The sequence below is a fragment of the Melospiza melodia genome, chromosome 4 (assembly GCF_035770615.1).
Source record: "Melospiza melodia melodia isolate bMelMel2 chromosome 4, bMelMel2.pri, whole genome shotgun sequence".
NCBI classification, from domain to species: Eukaryota; Metazoa; Chordata; class Aves; order Passeriformes; family Passerellidae; genus Melospiza; species Melospiza melodia.
In genome coordinates, this window is record NC_086197.1 from 7044223 (window position 1) to 7064006 (window position 19784).

Here is a 19784-nt window from a genome sequence, read left to right on the forward strand (position 1 = left end):
GGAAATGCTACTAGGCCAGAAGCAAACTAACAGAATAATAGAGCTGATTTCATCTGAGAAGTATTAACCTTAATGAAAACACAGAAAATCAGTGTGAAAGGCTGAAGAAGGAATAACTTATGCATTTGTCAAATCAAAATGAATCATCTGAGGTTTCAGAGAGAGGAGATGTTAGCACAGGGGTGCTAAGAGGAAAACATGGGCATTAGGTGAAATAGGTCTTCACAGAAAGATAAAAGAGCAGGTCTAATAGCACAAATCAGGAGGGGCAAGGAACTGCAAAGAATAAAGCCACAATACACTGAAACCTGTTCATGCTACAGGGAAGATTATTTTTTGCTGTCATTACTTAGTGCAGTCCAGCAATGAGCTTGTACATCCTCAGAACTATTGTTCACAGAATTACAGTTCTACCAAAGAAAAACTGACCAACCTACAAAATTTTGTCCACTGCACGTGACAATAATAAGGATTGAATTTGAGGGTGTAAAACAAGTGTTGACATTGTTTAGGTTGTCCAGATGAGGATGGCACCTGCTGTGACCCCTCCTGAGGCCACTCTGCCCAGACACAGGCAGCTCTGCAGCCAAATGGGCTTACCCAGAGCCTGGATCAGGAATAATGTGTCAGCAGGAGCAGGGCTGTGATTCTTCCCTTTATTGTGGGCATTGGTGTGGCCACACCTCGAGTGCTGTGCCCAGTTGTGGCCCCTCAGCTCAGGAAGGGCACTGAGGGGCTGGAGAGTGTCCAGAGAAGGGCAATGGGGCTGGGGAAGGGGCTGGAGCACAAGGCTGAGGAGGAGCAGCTGAGGGGGCTCAGCCTGGGGAAAAGGAGGCTCAGGGGGACCTTTTCACTCTCTGCACCTCCCTGACAGGAGGGTGTAGCCGGGTGGGTGTCGGGCTCCTCTCCCAGGTTACAGGATGAGAGGACATGGCCTCAAGCTGCACCAGGGCAGGTTTAGGTTGGACAGTGGGAGCAATATCTTCACAGAAAGGATGGTTCCACATTGGAGTGATCGTCCCTGCAAATGTTTAAGGAAAGTCCGGACATGGCAGTCAGAGCCGTGATCTAGTTGACAGGTAGTGATCTCTTATAGGTTGGACTCGATAGGACTTTTCCAATCCCATCGATTCTGGGATCCCCACGCCGCCATCGCCTCCCTCAGGGGGCGCTCGCGCCTTCCCCTCCGCCCGCCCACAGCCAAGATGGCGCCGGCAACGCCGCCACTGCCAGCACTAAAGATGGCGTGAGCGCGCATGCGCGGGAAGGGGCGGAGCCGCTCCGAATTCTGGCGGGTACTGGCGGCGGGCGCGGCGGTGAGCGGGGAGCGTGAGGGGAGCGGGAGAGCGGAGCCATCCCGGGGCAGACGGCGATCCCCGGGCACACGGAGCGATACCAGGGTACGGAGCCTGAGCCGAGGGTCGGGGAGCCCCGGGGGAGGGAGCCCCACAGGAGGTCGAGGTTCTGGGTGAGGGAGGCGGCCGAGCGAGGAGGGAACCGTGAGGGAAAAAGCGCGGGGTCCGCAGTGGTCACCGGCCTTCCCTGCTCGCGCGGGTTAAGCAGTGTTGCTGCAAATGAATATTTTGGAGCATGAGGAAACTATCAAAAGCGGACGAAACAAAAGATTCTGCAGCAGGAAGGTCTGTAAGCATAGTTCGAGTTTGGGTTTTTGACTCATTTGACCTCAGTGGATATCCCATCTTTGTTAGCCAAGCTTCCCTGGCCCATTCATGTCCGGCCGTGCTGATTTATTTTTTCATGGACCTATGGAGAAGCTGGGAGAAACACTTTGAGAATAACAACTGTTAGACTTTAATAACTAGTTAAATGCTAGTTGTAATTATGATGTACTCGGTGTAATTGGGTGAGGTGAAAATGGTTATTACTATGAGAATGTAGTAGCCATTTCTTAAATTCTGTGTCTGTAATGGGCTTTTTTATATAAAAGTAGTGTCCTTACACTGCAGCGGGTTCAGCATGGGTCAGAGTTTTGATGTAGAAAATGTATGTGAGGGTTTTAAATTGAGTGGAGTTCTCATCTGTGGCTCTAAACAAAACCAAGCTGAAAGATTGCAAATTGTCAAATAAGGAGCCTGAGCACGATAACAATATATATTTCTAGATAAGGCATATATACTTTAACATGTATGTTCTTCTCCTAACAGAATATTTTTGCCTTGAGGAGCTCTTGAAGAAATCCTGGTGACACTATGGAAGGTATGGGAGAAAATTCTCTTCCTTTGGCTGGGAAACTTCTTCTTATCAGCCTGTTAGCTAATAAGTTCAGGTGTTCAGAAAACCTAGCGAGGCTTTTAGCAAAGGAATTAACACTCCACTGAGTTTATTTGCTGAGTCCTTTGAGGTTGCCTCTTGCTTTCTTTATTGTCACTTTTCTGTTAGGCTGCTCTTTGCCTTCCCTGGTTTGGTGTTTTCCTCATCAGCAAAGGCTAAATCAGTTTCTTGGTTTGCTCAGATTTTCATTCCTGCTCTGTCACATTCCTCTCTCTGTACTTATCTCTTCTCCATTTTTCTCCCTATTTCTTCGTTCTCCTCGTTTTTCCAGGAGCACACTGTAACCTGTAAGATGCTTTGTTGCCTGCCTTGCATATCCCTCTTCTCCTTCCTTTGGCAAAAGCCGCATGAGTGTCTCTGTTGGCTACATGTTTACAGGTTCCAGGCTTTTCAGTGGAACAGCAGCTGCTGTTTGAGGAACTGCAGAGGAGGAAAAGGCAGTGCTGAGCAGCTGGCAAGTTTTCTGCTGACTTGCCAGCCTGTGCCACGAGCTGAGAGCATCTGCAACTACATTTCCATCTGGCCTCACAGCCAGAAGCTGCTCTAGATGCCTTTAATTAAACCTGAAATGTGTTTTTTTTAATGCTGCTTACTGCTCTGGTTTAGTTTCAGTTGTCATTAGCTTGTAATCAAGGTGTCTTGGATGTTTTTTCCTTAGCAGATTTTCTTTCACTTGACAGAAATAACTCTGATTTTTGCCTTAGGTGATGATGACTTGGATCTGCTGGCTTCTCTTCTGGAAGAAAATGAAGCAGCTGAGGAGGGGAATTCTCCTGAGGAGGAAGATGCTCTCGAGGATGAGGATGGAGAACCAGATGAGTACGATGAGCTCTTTGATGCAGAAGATGATGCATCCTACACTGAGGAGGCTGATGCTGAGGACAGCACGATTGATGAGCAGAAGGAGAACTTGGCCATGCTGTTTGGAGATGTAGAGGACCTGGTGGAAGAGGAGGAGGCAGAGAAAGCTGTCCCCACTTCAGCTCCCAGTCAGGCAAAGGAGAAAACCAATGAAGAACTGCAAGGTTTCTGCAACAGCATCTTTGATCTGTTTTGTTTGATGTATTCTGTCTCTAGAGAGCTAGAGGGCAGGAGGTATGGCCTGCCCCTTCTTGATGAGGGCTGGAGAGGAAATACTGAAAGGCCTTGTGAAAGTTTCTAAGTTCAGTTTTCAGCACCCAGTGGCCAAACTCACCAAACCTGTTTTCCCAAAAGAAAGACAGAGGACTAAATAAGCCAGGGAGACTGAGAGAGCTGTGCTGAGTAGCACAGGGAAGGTTACCTGTGCCTTGTCTGATGCAGAGCAATATTGCCTCAGTCTTTGGGGCATCAGATATCATCCTGGCATCTTTCACCAGCACACCAGTCCCTTCCCCCCCAGGATTATTGCCAGGAGGTTCTGCCCCACCAGTATGGAAGCAGAGCTTTCCTGTGTCCAGGCTGTGTTTTTGATTAGATAAGGAAGTACTTTATGCTAAGGAGTGCAATCATCAGCCATTTAAATTGTCTCATGGTGAGCAGAAAAGTTTTATTCAACGTGGGAAGGAACACACCACAATTAAGTAAAATATTTTTATGAGAGGACCCAGCTCCAGGTTCCATAGAAAAGTTTGCCTTCACTATGAGCTATGTAGAATCAAGTAAATCTGCATTATGACTCAAGTCTTCATTTAAGTTTCCATGATGCAGTAAAACTGCCAGACTTCCAGGGATCTCATACATCCCTGTGTGCAATGGCTTCCTGCTGTCTTCATTATTATCCTTTTTCTTCTCCTTTCTTTCCTAGCTGAGCTGAGAAAATTGCAAGAGCAGATGAAGACGTTACAGGAGCAGTTGCAGAAGACTGCTCTTGGGCAGCAATCCAGTTCAGGCCCCGAGAAGAAAACCCCTGGTAATGAAACTAATTAAATGGATTTATGATTTATTGGCTTACCCATGTGAGTTTACAGGCAGGACACTTCAAGTAATCCTGAAGCAGGCACTAAGTAGCAAGGAGGAGTGGTGATCTGGTGTGTTCCCACACAGCTACAGATGAAATCAGTTTTGGTCTCTGCATCATGGGTTAATTCTGCATTGGGCAGGTTTCATGACAAAGTGCTCCAGTCCCTTTTTACTGGCAGATGTTGGTACACCCAGTATATGCAGCTGTGTTTGTTGCTAGAGTGTGCTGGATGTAGTAATGAAACTTCATGGAAAGATTGCTGCAACAGTTTGCAAAGCAGGGGATGTTTCTACTTTCCACAGCTTTGAGGTTGCAGTGACATCCAAAGTCTTAAGCTGTCATGGGGAAGAGTCTTTGGCACTTTTTCAGCTGTTGCATTTCAGCTGATAACTTCAGCTGAAAGGTTTCCATGTGGGGCACTGGCTTGGACTTGTTATTCAGGAATTACATAGTTTGGAGCAGTGCTTAGAGTCTAAGTGCAAATCCTGAGGTCTCATAGGTTTTTTGTTCCCTTGGCCAGGTAAATCTCCCTGTCCACCCTTAAAGGAAAGGAAAGTTCAGAAGCTGCAAGAGTCACCATGCTTCTCAGCCCAGCTGGGCAATCCTTTACCACCAGCCAAGCAAGGAAGGCAGAAATCAAAAGCATCCTCAGCAGGTACCATTCCCAGTCTACCTGTTATCAAAAGCTTATATTTCCCAGCAGTGGTGTGGACACATCCAGGACAGTGTTGCACTACCCAGTGTACCAGGAGTGGTCTGGTCACAGTGCCAGAGAGCTTGTTAATTAATTAATAAGTTAATTATTTCATTCTTTGTAATGAGAGCTGTGCCTTTTTTTCTTCTTCAATAAGAGAACAAGATTCCTCCTCCACGGCAAGTCCTCAGTCTGGCATTCCAGCCTCTCCAGTCTGCTGTAGGGAACACCCCCAGTAAGGTGGCCAGAGAGAAGACTCCTCAGGTGCCTGCATGCTCCAGCACAACCACACAGCCAGTGTCTGTAGAAACCTTCTCAGGACTGAGATTAAGGTCAGCAGCCCAGCTCTGAGCCCTATCTGGGGACAACCCCTCCAGTAAAGGCAAAGAAAACACCATGTATATGTTAACCATGTCAGATTAGTCACTTGTCATGAAGGGATGTAACACAAAGCCACAGCACTGGCTGGTAATCAGTAATCATGTAACAGTGACTTTTGGCTCAGTACCATGTTTCTGTTTTCACCTCTGCTCTTTTCTAACAGAAAAGCTCTAATTTCATTAGCACTGCCTTCCCTGGGATATCCTCAGTGGCAGAGCAGGGAAGCAGTGGCCATGTGCAAAGCCCAGCTGAGCTCCAGTTGAGCCAGGTTTTGCTGCACACAGAAGCCTCAGGAGCCACTCACCATTCCTATACTCAGTGTGGCCACAAGAGGACTCTGAATCCTCACGGTGTCCTCACCAGAGGACCAGAGCTGCATTCCCAGCTCAGTCAGCCATTCCTGGTTAGTCTGAAATGAGCAGAGTTCATGTAGGCTTGGGGCTGAGTTGCAGTGCAGTGTTATCAGTAGCTTTCTGATATGGGGGGTTTTATTTCAAGTGACCTCAGGGTGAAGCAAGGCACAGAGGTGTTTTGCAGGAAGATGATGTCTCCCCAGGCAAGTGCTGGTTGGTTTTCATTGTGCATTGGTGCCAATGGATGTGTTGTCTTTTACCTCTTTCACTGGATGTAGAAAACCCCGGGTGTCTTCAGCGGAAATGGACAGGAAAATGGCCAACAGGAAACTCATCCGGCTGTCTCAGCTGAAGAACAAGCTTGCTACTGAGAATCTGGAGGAAATAGACTGGGTAACATTTGGAGTCATAGTGAAGAAGGTCACTCCTCAGAGTGCAAATAATGTAAGTAACTTCATTGTATCCCTTGCTCAGTTCAAGTGAAATGCTGGTTGTGTTTCCTGAGGAACTTTCCTAGATCTTCAACTTAATCAGCCAACTTCATGAAGTGTGGGGGTCCCAGTTGTGGGTTCCTCTGGGTCTGGATTGAAGGCACTTGAGATGGGATTTCATGTTCAGACTCAGCTGTTTATTATTTCTTACCAGTAAAACAGTCTCACTGCTGTGAGTTGGGCACCTTTTCATTAGAAGGCACAAAATGGCCAACAATCTCTTGTTACAAGGTCTTTTAAAGCTAAGCTATCCAACTAAGAACTGACACCAAATTATTTTCCCCTTTACCCCAATAACTGATCCCACAGAGCCCACAATGGGGACTTTCCTGCCCAATTACAAAATGCCACCCAAACCCATGGAGAAGGAGGAAGAAGCAGCACGAAGAAGAAACCCAGGATGACACCCTGTGCCCTCCATCTTGCTTCCATCCACTACATACTAAAAATCACAAAACCTCAATTTCTCACCAAGTGATACACCTACACTGCTCTCTATAATCTATTGCACACTTTTGTGGATTCCAGTCTATCTTGAAGTCTGGGAAACTTTCTCCATGAATGAGGGTCAAAGTCAGGGCTCCCCTGGTGATCAGGGCACTCCAGAGCAGACAGAGATATTCCCAGTGTTCTGGGTTTCCACAATGTAGTTAATGGAAAACTTCTGTAGTAAAGATCTTGGCTTGTCTGGTTTCATCCAGTATTGTTTGTGTCCTGTAGAAAGTAATTGATGAAACAGATCTGGATATGCCATGGTTTTGTGTGTTCAGTGGGGTAAAAACCTCTTTATTCAACAAACAAGTGTGCTGCCCAGTTTGATATCAGAAAGGTTGGTAGGGTAGCAGCAGAATTATTTGCTATTTTGGCCTTTAGGAACCCCAGAACTGACACCATGGATGGCTGGAGATACTGTACCTAAGCTCTACTGAGGTTACAAATTGTGCTTTTCTAAATCATGAAAACCTTGGGAGGGGGAAGCCAGAGTATCTGTTTAAAAGAAGCAGCCAGAGGGGACCCAGGCAGTGTGTGCAGCCCAGCTGGAAGGAAAGGGGATGTTCTGTTCTGTTCCAGGGCAGGACCTTCAGCATCTGGCGGCTCAACGACCTGCGCGACCTCAACGAGTGCGTCTCGCTCTTCCTGTTCGGTGAGGTCCACAAGGAGCACTGGAAGACTGAGCAAGGCACAGTCGTTGGCCTGCTCAATGCCAACCCCATGAAACCTAAAGAAGGCTCAGATGAGGTGAGAGGATTTTTCATTCAGCTGTAGATAAAAACCTATAGCTGAACCTTTTCGTATTTGGCTGAGATTTCACTTTATAGCGCATCTTCAGGTTGAAATTGCAGCAGTCTGCCCAACAGTTTGAATTGCATTGCATGGTGCATATCTGCTCCTGGCCTCCTGGGAGACTGAACTTCAAGAAGTCCTATTAAGCATTTAGACCCAGAGTTTATTCCATTTTTAATCTGCTCTTGATAGCAGTTGGCTCTTCCACAAATATAGAGAGTGTATTTTCATTTCAGTTTATTCAGCTACTTCAGTGTAACACCTATTTCAGCCTAGAGGTCTCTCAAAGCTGAAAAAGGTGGGGAAGCACATTTTCTCTCTTCCAATTCAAGCATGAGATAGGTTTTCAAAATGTTTCTGGTTCAAAAATCACAACAGAGAGGCAGCAATATTTGATTTATTAAACAAACAATGTGTTATGTAAATATATGTCAGCTGATACATAGTAGTTCACTTGCTTAATTGATTATTTATAAATGCAGAACATGCAGAACATTTAAGATGGCTTCATTTTGCTAATAAATTAATATATTTTTAATTGCACTGGAATGGAACCTGTTTCCAGTTACTTCTGTCAAGGGGAATTTCAGTCTAGTAGCTGATCATGTAGTGTTCTGCATGTTAAATTCTCCAAATAGAAAAATTAAGGCTCTCATTAATTGTCTTTTAAGCTATATAATTGCTTAAATTAGCATGAATAAGCAGTAGATAGTCCCGTTGGTGAGCAGAAAGGCACACCAGATTTAATAGGAGGCTGCATTTAACTGTCAAGGATGGCTCTTCCCAGCTAAAATGCTCACATTTATTACTGCATTAAAACTGACTTCTGAAATTGTCCCTTGGCTACAGACACAATCCCTGTTGTATCTGGTTGTGTGAAGCTGTTCTTGCACAGACACTGTTCTTGCACAGGACTCAGTTTTGATCAGACCAAGACCTTTGGAGAAGGACAGAGAGCCCTGGTACAGCTCTTCCTCCCATCCCTTGCTGGATGTGGGGGTCATGGTGGTATCAGAGCCAAGGAGCTGCACAGGAGCATTTACAGCACAATTACAACTGCCTTAGGTGTTCTTTGGTTTCCTGAGGCTCTGAGCATAGAACTTAAATGCCTTTCTTCTCTTTGTGAGAAATAAATTCATTTTTTTTATTTTTAACTGAGTAATTTCTCAATCTGAATAGGACATGTCACTTCCTTAAGCTAGGCCTGCATTTTAAGACTACATTGTTAGTACCAGAGGTACTGAGCCAGATCAGGGACAAACCAGTGATAAAGAGGTCTAACCAGGAGTGTTCTGTTTTCTGTCTAGGTGTGTCTGTCCATTGACCATCCCCAGAAGATCCTCCTCATGGGAGAAGCTCTGGATATGGGCACCTGCAAAGCCAGGAAGAAGAATGGTGATCCCTGTGCACAGATTGTGAACCTGGTCTGTATCTCAGTGGTCAGGGCATTCCTAAGCTGTTGGTGAAAATCTGGCTGCTGATTTTGTACTGATACTCTGACTTTTTTACTTGTTTCTGGATCTTGACTTGCAACTAACTAAAGTGGGTGGAGAAAGTGAGAAATGAAACCCAGAGGAGCTGTGTCTGTGCTGTCACTGTGCAGGGGATTTCCCTAAATGCCAGGTTGGTGCTGCAGGGAAAGGAGATGGTCCTGACCCATGATGCCACACCCTTTCACTTTCCTTTGCTCCAGTGCAAGCTTCCATGCACTGCACTAGAAAACTCATCCAGAGAAAAGCAACACAATATTTTTTTTTGGGAATGGCTATTTTTTGGAATGATTTTCACCCAATGAGCTCCCTTGTCCAGGATACCTGCAAACTGTCAGGATACTTACACTTGAATATGGGGCACCGGAAATGAGAGAAAAAAGTTTTGGGATCCTTCTTTTAGGACATTACTGACTTGTACTAGTTTAAAGGATTGTGCATTATGTTACTTCATGGCTATGGTGATACCTGAAAGGAACCTTGTCTAAGTCAGAAGGGTTGAAGATAGTAGGGTATCAGAAGGAGGAGAAAAAATGAAGGAATGAAGAACTGGGAAGAAGAAAACTAGAGAAGGTACTTGTAGCCAATCAAGACTGTGATTGCAGACCTACTTTAGGAGCAGTCTATGCAGACAATACATAAAACTGAGTAGAGTCAAGACTACAGAATCTGGGCAAGATGTCCTAGGTGGGAAATGAGTTGACATTGAGGAATGGCCTTAAAATTCCTTGATGCACAGGTTTGTTTCTAGTGATTAGTACAGGCAATTTTAGCTTTGTTTTTTGTTGCTCAAGTGTGGGCATATTTTTGCTTAGTTGATCAAATGCCAGAGTACCACAGTGGAGATGTTACTTCATTTTAGCCATACCAGGATGCACATGGGTGAGAGGATTGAGGGGAATTGTGACTGCTGGTGTTGTGTAACAGGCTCCTCCTGTTTCTTTTCAGAATGACTGTGAATACTGTCAGTACCACATCCAGTCCCAGTACAAGAAGCTCAGCTCGAGGCGGGCAGATCTGCAATCCACCTTCTCTGGGGGCCGCATTCCCAGAAAAGCCGCTCGGAAAAATCCCACTTTGAAGGAGAGGCTGTGCCAGGATGGGTTTTACTATGGAGGAGTCTCTTCAGCAGCATATGCAGCCTCAGTGTAAGATAAACCATTTCTTTCCCTTGCTTTTGAACAGAATTTCCCAGAATTACATATAGAAGGGAGTCTGAAGCTATGTCTAAGGGAATCTGTTCATTTAGAGAATGCCTTTGCCTTAACTTTCACCAAGCAGGAATAAAGCCCCACACTTGGCATAATCCTACTGGCCACACAGGGTGGCAGAGCTGCTGTTTGACAGGAAAATTTTAAGTTGATACTAAGATGTGGTAAGGGTTGTTTTTACCTCTACATTAATACTGTGGTGTGAAGCCAGGCAGCTTTGTGTAGATTAATAGACTTTGAGATCCCAAGAATTTGAGTTTGAGATTGTAACTATATTTTCTTATGGCTTACTGTATTTAATCCCAGAGTCAGTGTTTTCTGTATTTCCTCATGTCTTCCCTGGCTGAAATAATACAGTGTCACTCTGGGCTAATGAGGAAACAGGACTGACCAAGATCAGTATGCATCTCATAGGGGTCAGGTCCTTTATCCAGATCCCATGAAGACAGCTGTGAAAAGAAGAGTCACAGCTGGATCCAGCCCTGTGCTTGGACACAGCTTTTATTCCCTTACCACTGCCCTCTGACACCTGGTTTGACTCCACTGTAATGAAGCAATTCCACCCTCCTTTCCATCCCTGGAACAACCTGTGAGCAAAGCAAAGCTTTGATCTATGTTTAGCTTTCCTGTAATGCACAGGAAATACATATCTCAACAAAGGGAGAAATAGGAGATCCTAACCATTATGCTGGAATTTGGATTTAGATTCACATCCTTAGAAAAACCAGACAGCTGGTCCTTAAGGGTGGCTGAAGTTTTGTTGTAGCACTGGGCTAGTATTCAGGCTTCTGTCCTTGCTCTAAGTATGGGAAAACTCTGATATTCTGGATTTGTTTCCTCTTTCTAGTGCTGCAGCTGCTGTGCCAAAAAGGAAGGTTCAAACCACTCTCTCCAACCTGGTCGTGAAAGGATCTGATGCAATTGTCCAGGAAACCAGGCAGAAAATTGGTACCCAATTATTCAAGTGGTCTCTTCACTCTTTAGATGTTTCCAGCTTGATGTGTAGATGTGTCCCAGGGCCTTCTAGTCACTAACTGAACCTGGCAGTCACTTTGCTGCAGAAGGGGTCATTTGCTTCCTCAGTTGGTCAAAACTCCTCTTCCCCCTTTAGATCACAGTTTCAAAGCAAATGTAATAAGCAACTGTGTGGCTTCATGCATCTTTTTTTCATCAGTGCCCCCAAATTAAGTCTCCTGTTCTGTCTTTGGACAGTGACAGAAGATCTTTGCCAGATTAATGGGAATTGGAAGTTTTAAGAACTTTGAACCAGAGGATTTATTTTATTTGATTAAAATAAATGACTTCTGCCACCTTGAAAGCTTCTAAGGAATACTAAGTATAAATCAGTCATGTCTGCAATGCAGGCAACCTCCTGAGAACCCACCTTGTTTCCAGTGCTTTTCTTTTGTGTCAAAGCACGTTCCTTTTGTAGCCCCTGGCATGTCATCAGTCTTCCCTGCCTCTGTTTTGTTTCTGTAAAGCATTTAATATTACACTCTTTATGCTCCTTGGACAGCAGGTGACAGGTTATTCAAACTGTGTTCTAGGTGTCACTTAGACTTATTTACATCTTTCAGTTCCATCTGTTGGTTGCCTCCATTTCAGACATCATAGTGTATGTCCACAGCAGCTTTTGGCTGCTCTGGATTCTCCAGGGATAAAGTGTGGAGCCTTCAGGATCCTAAAAACAGGAATGGTGGGAGTAACACAGACAGCCAGGGCTGGTGAGGATTTGATTGAGTTGCTGAAGGGATAGAAATGTCTGTGACAAATGACAAGACCTTGGGCAACCAAATATAATGTAAAGGTTGGTCTTGCTTTGAGGAGTGCTCAGCTGACCTGCAAGGGTTTCTTCCAACCTAGCCAAGTTTACATCTCAGAAGCCAGGCCTGCTTCCCATCCTCAGGTCAAATCTGTTCTATTTCTGCTCCTCCACTCAGGTGCAGCAAAGAGACCCATGCAGTGTTCTGAAGAGTTCAGGGAACTGCTGGCACAGCCAACTTTTGGGGCACGAAACCTCTGCAAACACTGGACCAAAACAGGTATTGTCCTTTTGCCTGAAGGAAGACCCACTCCTAAAATCACTTTACCTCCTTCTGAACAAAGTGGCCTTTTGATTTTACTTTATTATTTTTTCCCAGATGCTGAAAAGAAGCAAGGGGCAGATTTCCAGTCTATCTCTGCTTCAGCACTGCTCAAGCAACAGAAACAGAAATTGCTGGAGGCCAGAAAAAAGCGATCTGAAGAGATTCAGAGGCGGTAAGACACACACTGGCTTTCACAGGAAGGTTCTGTTGTTGTGTCCATAAGGATAGCTGTGTTTTCACTTCTTCTCAGCTTTGTGTGATGTCTGTCTCTGATCTGAGCTTTGAAAACAATTGGTCTTGTTCAAGTCACTCTTGGTTTCAGTGACCCAGTGAGTCCTTTACCAGTCTTGTTTTCTTCTGAATGCCAAGATTGCTGTGTGTTTCTTTTAGCAGTTAAAGGCCAATTAGCAAAAAATCATAGCCTGCATCCCCTCCTGTTTGTTTCTTATACCTTTCTCTCTGTGACTTATGTCTCTAATTGAATGAATTATTCTTGTCTTACAAGGTTTCTCCAGAACACAAGTAAAGCCAGCACTCCTGCTCTCCCATCCTCCTCCAAACAGACTTCCCTCCATTCCCCAGTGCCTGGGGCAGAGTTTCCCAAAGCTGCAAAAATGTCAACTCCTCAAAGGCCCAGGCTAGGCACAGGCTTCTCAGAAGGAGAAGATATCCTCTTCTTTGACAAGTCTCCTCCTCCAAGGCCAAAGCTGGACAGCTTGGCAGAAGCCAAAAAGGTACCAGCTCTTTGGATCTTTAAAGTATTAAACAGAGGTTAAGGGAAATTTGGTTCGTGATAGAAGAGGAGTCTTTGGTCAGCTCAGTTCTGGTGTTAGTGAAGTTTCTCATTTGTGGGATCACTCTGGCCATATTCCAGCACACAGGATACCTGTCAGTGCCAAAGTCCATGCTGCCATCTTGCCTTCAGTCAGTCTTTTAAGGGAAGGGATTTGTGCTGAAAATCCCTGGAGTGCTAAACTCTGGCACTGCTAGTGCAGTGTATTGCAGGTGTTTTGTTTGACAGGTGGGTAAGCAACTGGTTTAGTTGTGTTGTGCCATGAGTCTGGATAATTTTGTTGTCCAGCCAAAATGGACTGCATCTTTTTTTGATAAAAATATGTTCATTTGTTTGTCAAAGAAACTTTTCCAGCTAGAATGAGAAAGTCTTAGCATTCTGGGACTATGAGAAGGAATAGTTGTAATAAATTTTCTATTAGTTCCTAATTATTATCAATTTATGTGAAAATCTCACTTGATTTGATTTCTCTGAAAAACTTACTGATGTGTGAAGCTGTGAGATCTCAGCACCTCAGGACTGATGTGCAGAGTGGCCGAGACCACCCTTGGGGGGCTCGGAAGTCCTGGAATGTTGCCAGAAGTGTCTGGTGGCTGGACTTTGATCCTACACAGGAGATGACACCTGTATGAGGATGGGAGGATTTCACTGGGTGAATGGTAAAAAGATAAGTTAATTAGAGTGTGAAACACAAAGTTTAAGATTTCTGTACAAGAAGATCTAAAGAAGTAAGATAGAAGAATTAGGGCATGTCCCGTTCTTCTTCTTCTTGGCCTCCATTTTCTGTAGTGATGTTGGCACTTTGAGATTGGTTATTACTAGAAGTGCACTAGTTAATAAAAGTAGAAAGTATTGGAGAAAAATTATAAATATTGTATATGTAACTTCGAGTATAAAAATAAGTAACCGCCCCGGGGGCTCGCAGTGTGCTCATAGCTAGCTTGCTGTACAGACCTCTGTTGAGCTGAAAGAAAATCTTTTAGATAAACAATTAATAAACACCGAGACAGAGAAAAGATCTGAAGTCTCTTCTCGTCCTTTAAAGTGCCAAACTGTCCAAAGCCACCCTAAACCTTTCCAAGCCACCTAAACAACCGAAAAACCAACATGAAGCAGGTAAAGCTGAGCTGCAGAGACACCAGGCCTGGTAACACCTGTGGAGAGGTGATTTCTGCTTTGGGAAATCACAAAAGGTTGGGTGTGTGTGTCAGAGCTGGGAATTCTGCTGGGCCTCTCTCCAGACAGCTCCATGCTCAGGCCAGTGGATGTTTTCCCAGCTGACAGCCTTTCTCTGCTAGTTCTGGAATCAGGAGCTGGAGCCAGCCAGGTCACAAACATTTCCCTGCTCTTTCTGTTTTCCAGCTGGCTGCCATCCGGCGACTGCGAGCAAAAGGCCAGATCCTCCCCAGAACAGACCCAAACAGTGTCAAGAGGAAACGGGCTGATGCTGAGCATGTCCTGGAAATTGTTGAAAGGGTTGAGAAAAATGTTGCTCAGCCACAAGGTGCAGAAGCAGACGGTGGTATGTGCTGTTAGCTTCTACAACAGAAAAATGTGCTTCTGTCCTACTGACACAGCAGGAGTTGCTGTGGGTTAAGGATTTAATTGCTGTGCTAAAAAGAGGCCAAGTCAGGTCTGTTTGGAACTTCAAGGGTTTGTTGGAAACACTAAAAAAATCTCTAACCCTGTGGAGAAAGTGTGAGATGTCATCTCTGATATCTCCCTGTGCTCATCTCTGTTCCCTTTCTTCTGGCACTTGAGCATCTGCAGTGCAAAGCTGACTTCACCAAGGGAAAACAAGAACCCTCCCACCTGGGAAGGTTTCTGATTTTTTTGTGGGAACTTGAGTTTGCCTGCTGGTGATTTACTGTGTGATCTTGGATGAATTGTTTAATTCCCTTTAAAGTTTCTTCATCAGTCAGTGAGGGAACGCTGCTTACATTCCTGGGAGTAATGTGAAAATTCCTAGTACAGTGCTTTGAAAGAACATACAATATTATTTTTAAAAAATACTTTTATTTTTTCTGAAGCCGTATTTGAACTTGTTTTCATGTTCCCAAACTATGAAAGGCTGCTGTTTGACCTGAACATCTGCCTGAGAGACCTGAGACTTCCAAAATCTCCTGCAGTGAGCAAGTTCAGCCACCACAGCCTTGTTTTGTAGGACTGAACCTTTTTGTCTCTCTAGAAATGGATGAACTGGAACCTGCCCAAAAGAAACGGCGTGAGCAGCTGGCCTATCTGGAGTCAGAAGAGTTCCAGAAAATCCTGAAGGCCAAGTCCAAGCACACAGATGTCCTAAAAGAGGTATGGCCTCCATCCAGCTGTGACTGAGAGCTTAGGACTAGGAGCTGAGTGGACTCCTCATGATTTCAGCTAGAAGCAGACACCCAGCATCTCACAGGCTCCAGATGTCCTGAGGAGCAGGGCTGGGTGTCTCTGGCACACAGGGCACAGTGCCTGCAGGTCAGCACTGCTGCCATAGCCAGGGTAAGGCCATGTTGCCAGTTGACACCAGTTTTATTGTTGTGTTTGGAAGAATCAGTGAAGTTTCCTATTGGTGGGTAATCAAAGAAATCCCTCTGCCTTAAAATCAAATGAGCCACATGCCTGTTTTGTCCCTCATTACTTGACATCTTAGCCACATAAAGCCAGCTGCCACCTTCCTCTGGGGCTCATGTCAGCTGTGAAATGCCATCAGGTGCCCTGCAGAGCTGAGAGGTTGGGTTTGTCACCCTGGGAGTCTCTGCTGAGCACTTCCCCAGGGTTACAGCACCTCCAATGGCACAGGGCTCTTGTCTTGGACTCTTATTGACAAGTCATAGTTGTTTGAAGGTCTTCTGGGGAGTAATATTTTGGCTAAGAACCCATTCCATTAATTCCATCTGCCTCCCTGACTTCTCTGCACTGTCCTCATGGCTCAGTGCTCATTTCAGTACTTCCTGCTGCTGTTAAACCTTCCCACTCTGCATTTCAGTGCTGTGAGCTACAGCACGTGTACAATAATGGATTGTTTGAAACAAGAGATGTTGTGTTTCTCTGCTCCCAGGCTGCAGTCTGCTTCAAGCAGGCCTGATAATAATTTGCCCTAAGGCCATTTATGGAGTGGCTTCTCCCCTCTTTGTGTCCTCACAGCACATTTTGTGTGCCCACAGGTTGAGGCTGAACTGCAGGAGAAATACTTTCAGCCCCTGGTGAAAAAGGAAGAACTGGAGGAGAAGATGAGGAACATTAAAGCAGTGAAATGCCGAGTTGTGACATGTAAAACAGTGAGTGAAGGGGAGCCAGGGTACCAGCAGGGGAGTGGAACATGGATCCTACAAAATGGTGCAGGTCTATCCTGCAGACTCCCATCTGCCACTCTCTTGGCTGTGGTCCAGGGCAGGGATTGATGTTTTGTTCCTCATGCCTGTTGCTGAGAGCAGCTCAGAGTGACTGAGACATAGCAAGGTTTCAGTGCTGTGCTCAACATCTCAGCTCAGTGCTTATGCCAGTGGTTCCATGGGTATTGCTCTCCTGAATTTCTCTGTTTCTTCATTAAGTGCTTTGTACCAGGACCCTCAGTTCTCCATATTTCATGAAAACATAAGCAAAGTCCTTGAAAACATTAACACTGGGTGGGAGTTCACTATCTGCATTTCCAGGGACTTGGCCATCAGGAAGAGGAGTGGAGCTTTCTGACTGTCCCAAATGTACTGAGAGGAAGGGAAGCATCCCTCCCACTTCCAAAGTTTCAGCCCCTGCTGAACTTTCCCTCTTGCTGCCTTCCCTGCCTGTTTTGGGATTGCACAGAGGGACTTGTGTCCCATGAAGTGCTGGGAGCAGGACCACAGGGTGGTGGCAAGGGGAGGATGGCAGTGACAAAGCTTGGGGTGGTGATCCAGCTGCTGGGCTCCTCAGGATGGGAGAAGACAGGAATGCTTTCCTCTGAACATTCAGCTGCTGCCAGTCCCCAGAACAGGTCTCATCCACTCTCTCTCCTCCCTGACAGTGTAATTACACCTATTTCAAGCCTCTGGAGACCTGTGTGCAGGATAACCACAACTACCTCTGGCATGATGCCATCAAGAGATTTTTCAAATGTCCTTGTGGAAGCAGAGCTATTTCCCTTGACAGGCTTCCCAAAAAGCCCTGCAGGTAAGACATGAGCCTCATGAAACAGTGACTGGGACTTAGGGACTGTCCCTTCACAAGTAACTTGTTGTGAGTCACAAAACCATGTCCTAAAAGGGGAATGTTATCCCTTGTGCCAAGGAGCATGGGCTGGGTGTGGGGCTAATTTAGGATCCCCCATCCTGTGTAGCAAGCACAGCACAGTGATCCTCACTTCCATCTTCATCTTGCAGTAACTGTGGCCTCTTCAAGTGGGAGCGAGATGGGATGCTAAAGGTGAGTGTGAGTGAGCACCTCAGCACTCTGGCTGCTTCCTGTGGCACTTCTGTCCCCTCTTTGCTTCTGTGCCCTGTCCCCCTCTTTGCTTCTGTGTCCCTGTGAGCTCCCAGCAAAGCCAACAGCTCTGCATTCTGTCAGGTACACACAGGTGCCTGCAGGCTGGGTTATAGTGGAATTCTACTTTTTGCTTTCTGTTCTCAAAGCTTTGTTTTATTTACCCGTGGGGAAATGGCATTTGAACAAAGTTGTAAGAATTCAGAATGTCAAGGTGCCTAGAGGGTCTGTCAGTGTTTAGTCAGGTAATTTAGCCCTACCACAATTTCTGCCAGAGAAGTGTTTGGGAGATCCTACCACACATTTAACTTCTTTTCTCCATGGTTCATGTTTCCAGGAGAAAAAAGGTCCAAAGATTGGTGGAGAAACACTTTTACCAAGAGGAGAAGAACAACCAAAATTTCTCAACAGTCTTAAGTGACCTGGAGTTGATTTTTCCCTAACATATGGATGGATTTTTGTGTCTGAAACACATTTATACTGGACTGCCAAGAGGATTCAAGTTTTAGTGATGAATCAGTAGGGGAATCAGTTTTTGATTAAAAGATCATCTGCCAAGGGTCCACCAGGCTGCTGCATGGATACTGAACTTTGATATTTTTTAATTGACTGAAGAAGACTTCATGTGAAAGGCACAGTCATGCCTGTTCTTTCCAGCTAGCAACACCAGAGTGACCTCACTATTAGGTGACAAATCATCATGAATGGGAATGACTGTAGATTCCATAAGCACTTATGAAATTAATACCCTGATGTGTTCATGCCAACCTGTCTTCAGCTCTTGGACAGAAAGGGGTGTGAGAGGGTTGTAGGCACAGAGCATTCTCCATTGGCTTCAAAATTACTCACTCTGAACCCTTAGAAATAGATGTCAAACTGATATCCTGAGTTTCTTCTTGGCTTACCTGTTACAAAACCCTTCCAATGGCTTTGGCCCTGCAAGGCAGCAGTGTTTGTGCTGGAAACTCAGAGCTCCCTGTCCCCCAGCACCATCCACACTACACCTGTAGCTCCCACTTGGAAAAACTTTTTAATGAATATGGCACCACTTTGTGAGTGGTTTTAAAGAGCTGAGTGATTATATTTAAAGGTTTTTACCCTTTCTCTGGTATATTAAATAGTAAAAGTAGGTGTGTCAGACCAAGCAGGATGAAATCTCCCTCCAAGAGGTGGCTCCTGAGAAATGCTGTCTCCATACAGGCATTTTTCATTGTAAGGAAAACCTAGGGCATTTAACCAGCTTTTCCTGGACCTGAGCCTTTTCCTGCCCAGTAGGATCACAGGATATCTTTAAGTGCCTAAACCCCCCCTAACCTTAGTGATTTGACCAAAGTGCCCCTAAACATCTCACATGTGCCAGTGGTCTTGTCAATAACTCTTGTCTGCTTGCACAGGGGCTGGAAGAGCAAATTCTGTGAATGTTCATTTAGAGCAACTGGACAGATTCACCTCAGCATCCTGCAGCTCTCATCTCTTATTGGTGCTTTTATTGGTGCAGCTTTGCCTGCAGCATTGATTTCAGTCCCTGTTGGTACTATTTCCTGAGTGGGGTGTCACTGCCAGGGGACAGCAGCATGGCTGTGACACTGCTTGGCAATGGCAACGTCTCCTGTGGATCCCTCATTCAGAATAAACAGAGTACAGATTCAAACACTGCCTGGGTCTGCATGGTATTGCTCTGAGGAAGAGGATGAGTTGCTTCCTCAACATCTTTGTTTTCTCACAAGCTGAGTGCTGAATCACCAAAAGGAACTGGTTTGTGGTCTGTAACTTCAGCTTTCATAGAATTTGCAGAATTTCTCACCTGGAGTCCCCAAAACCACCCTGGAATTCCACGCTGGTATCAGCCTTCAGCCAGCACGTTGAAAGCTTCACACTTTAGCCAGTTCCTGTCTCTTGGGCCCAAGGAAAGGAGATTCTGCAGAAATTAAAATGTCAAAGGAGGGTTAATGCTTTATTTCCATAAATGCCCCCAGGACTGGCATATGTAAGACATGTATCTCCATGGGAGTGAAAGCAATGCTGGTATGCAAAAATAGGATGAAGAAACCAAACCAGTTCCTTTGCTAAAGCTCTAGCAGAAAACGAGGAGTGGGGGAGATGGATGTATTGGAATCTGAGTGCCTCACTGTTCTGAGATGCTTTTCTTGTGCCAGGGCTTGCACTACTACCCCAATTCCTGCATACTCTGCTCTAAAAACAGGGAAGCTGGGATCACTCAGGGTGGTCACAGCAAGGAGAGGAGGAGAGCCTGGCAGGTGCTTTGCCCAAAGCTCTCTCCAAAATGGGCTTGGCCCAAACATCCTGCAGGAACAGCAGT

The 19784-nt window shown here is 45.4% G+C and overlaps 1 protein-coding gene across 1 annotated transcript; it reads left to right on the forward strand.

Annotated features, from left to right (window-relative positions):
- The first annotated feature begins 1256 nt into the window (after nucleotides 1–1256).
- MCM10 (minichromosome maintenance 10 replication initiation factor) lies at nucleotides 1257–19111 on the forward strand. The gene is made up of 19 exons (XM_063155775.1): nucleotides 1257–1329; nucleotides 2997–3317; nucleotides 4079–4183; nucleotides 4755–4889; nucleotides 5086–5260; nucleotides 5941–6106; nucleotides 7225–7392; nucleotides 8745–8861; nucleotides 9876–10075; nucleotides 10986–11086; nucleotides 12079–12180; nucleotides 12280–12397; nucleotides 12731–12959; nucleotides 14381–14540; nucleotides 15207–15325; nucleotides 16174–16287; nucleotides 17010–17155; nucleotides 17365–17407; nucleotides 17802–19111. The coding sequence occupies exons 1-19, from the start codon at nucleotides 1257–1259 to the stop codon at nucleotides 17883–17885; spliced, it is 2676 nt and encodes an 891-aa protein (XP_063011845.1). The 3' UTR covers nucleotides 17886–19111.
- The last annotated feature ends 673 nt before the right edge of the window (nucleotides 19112–19784 follow it).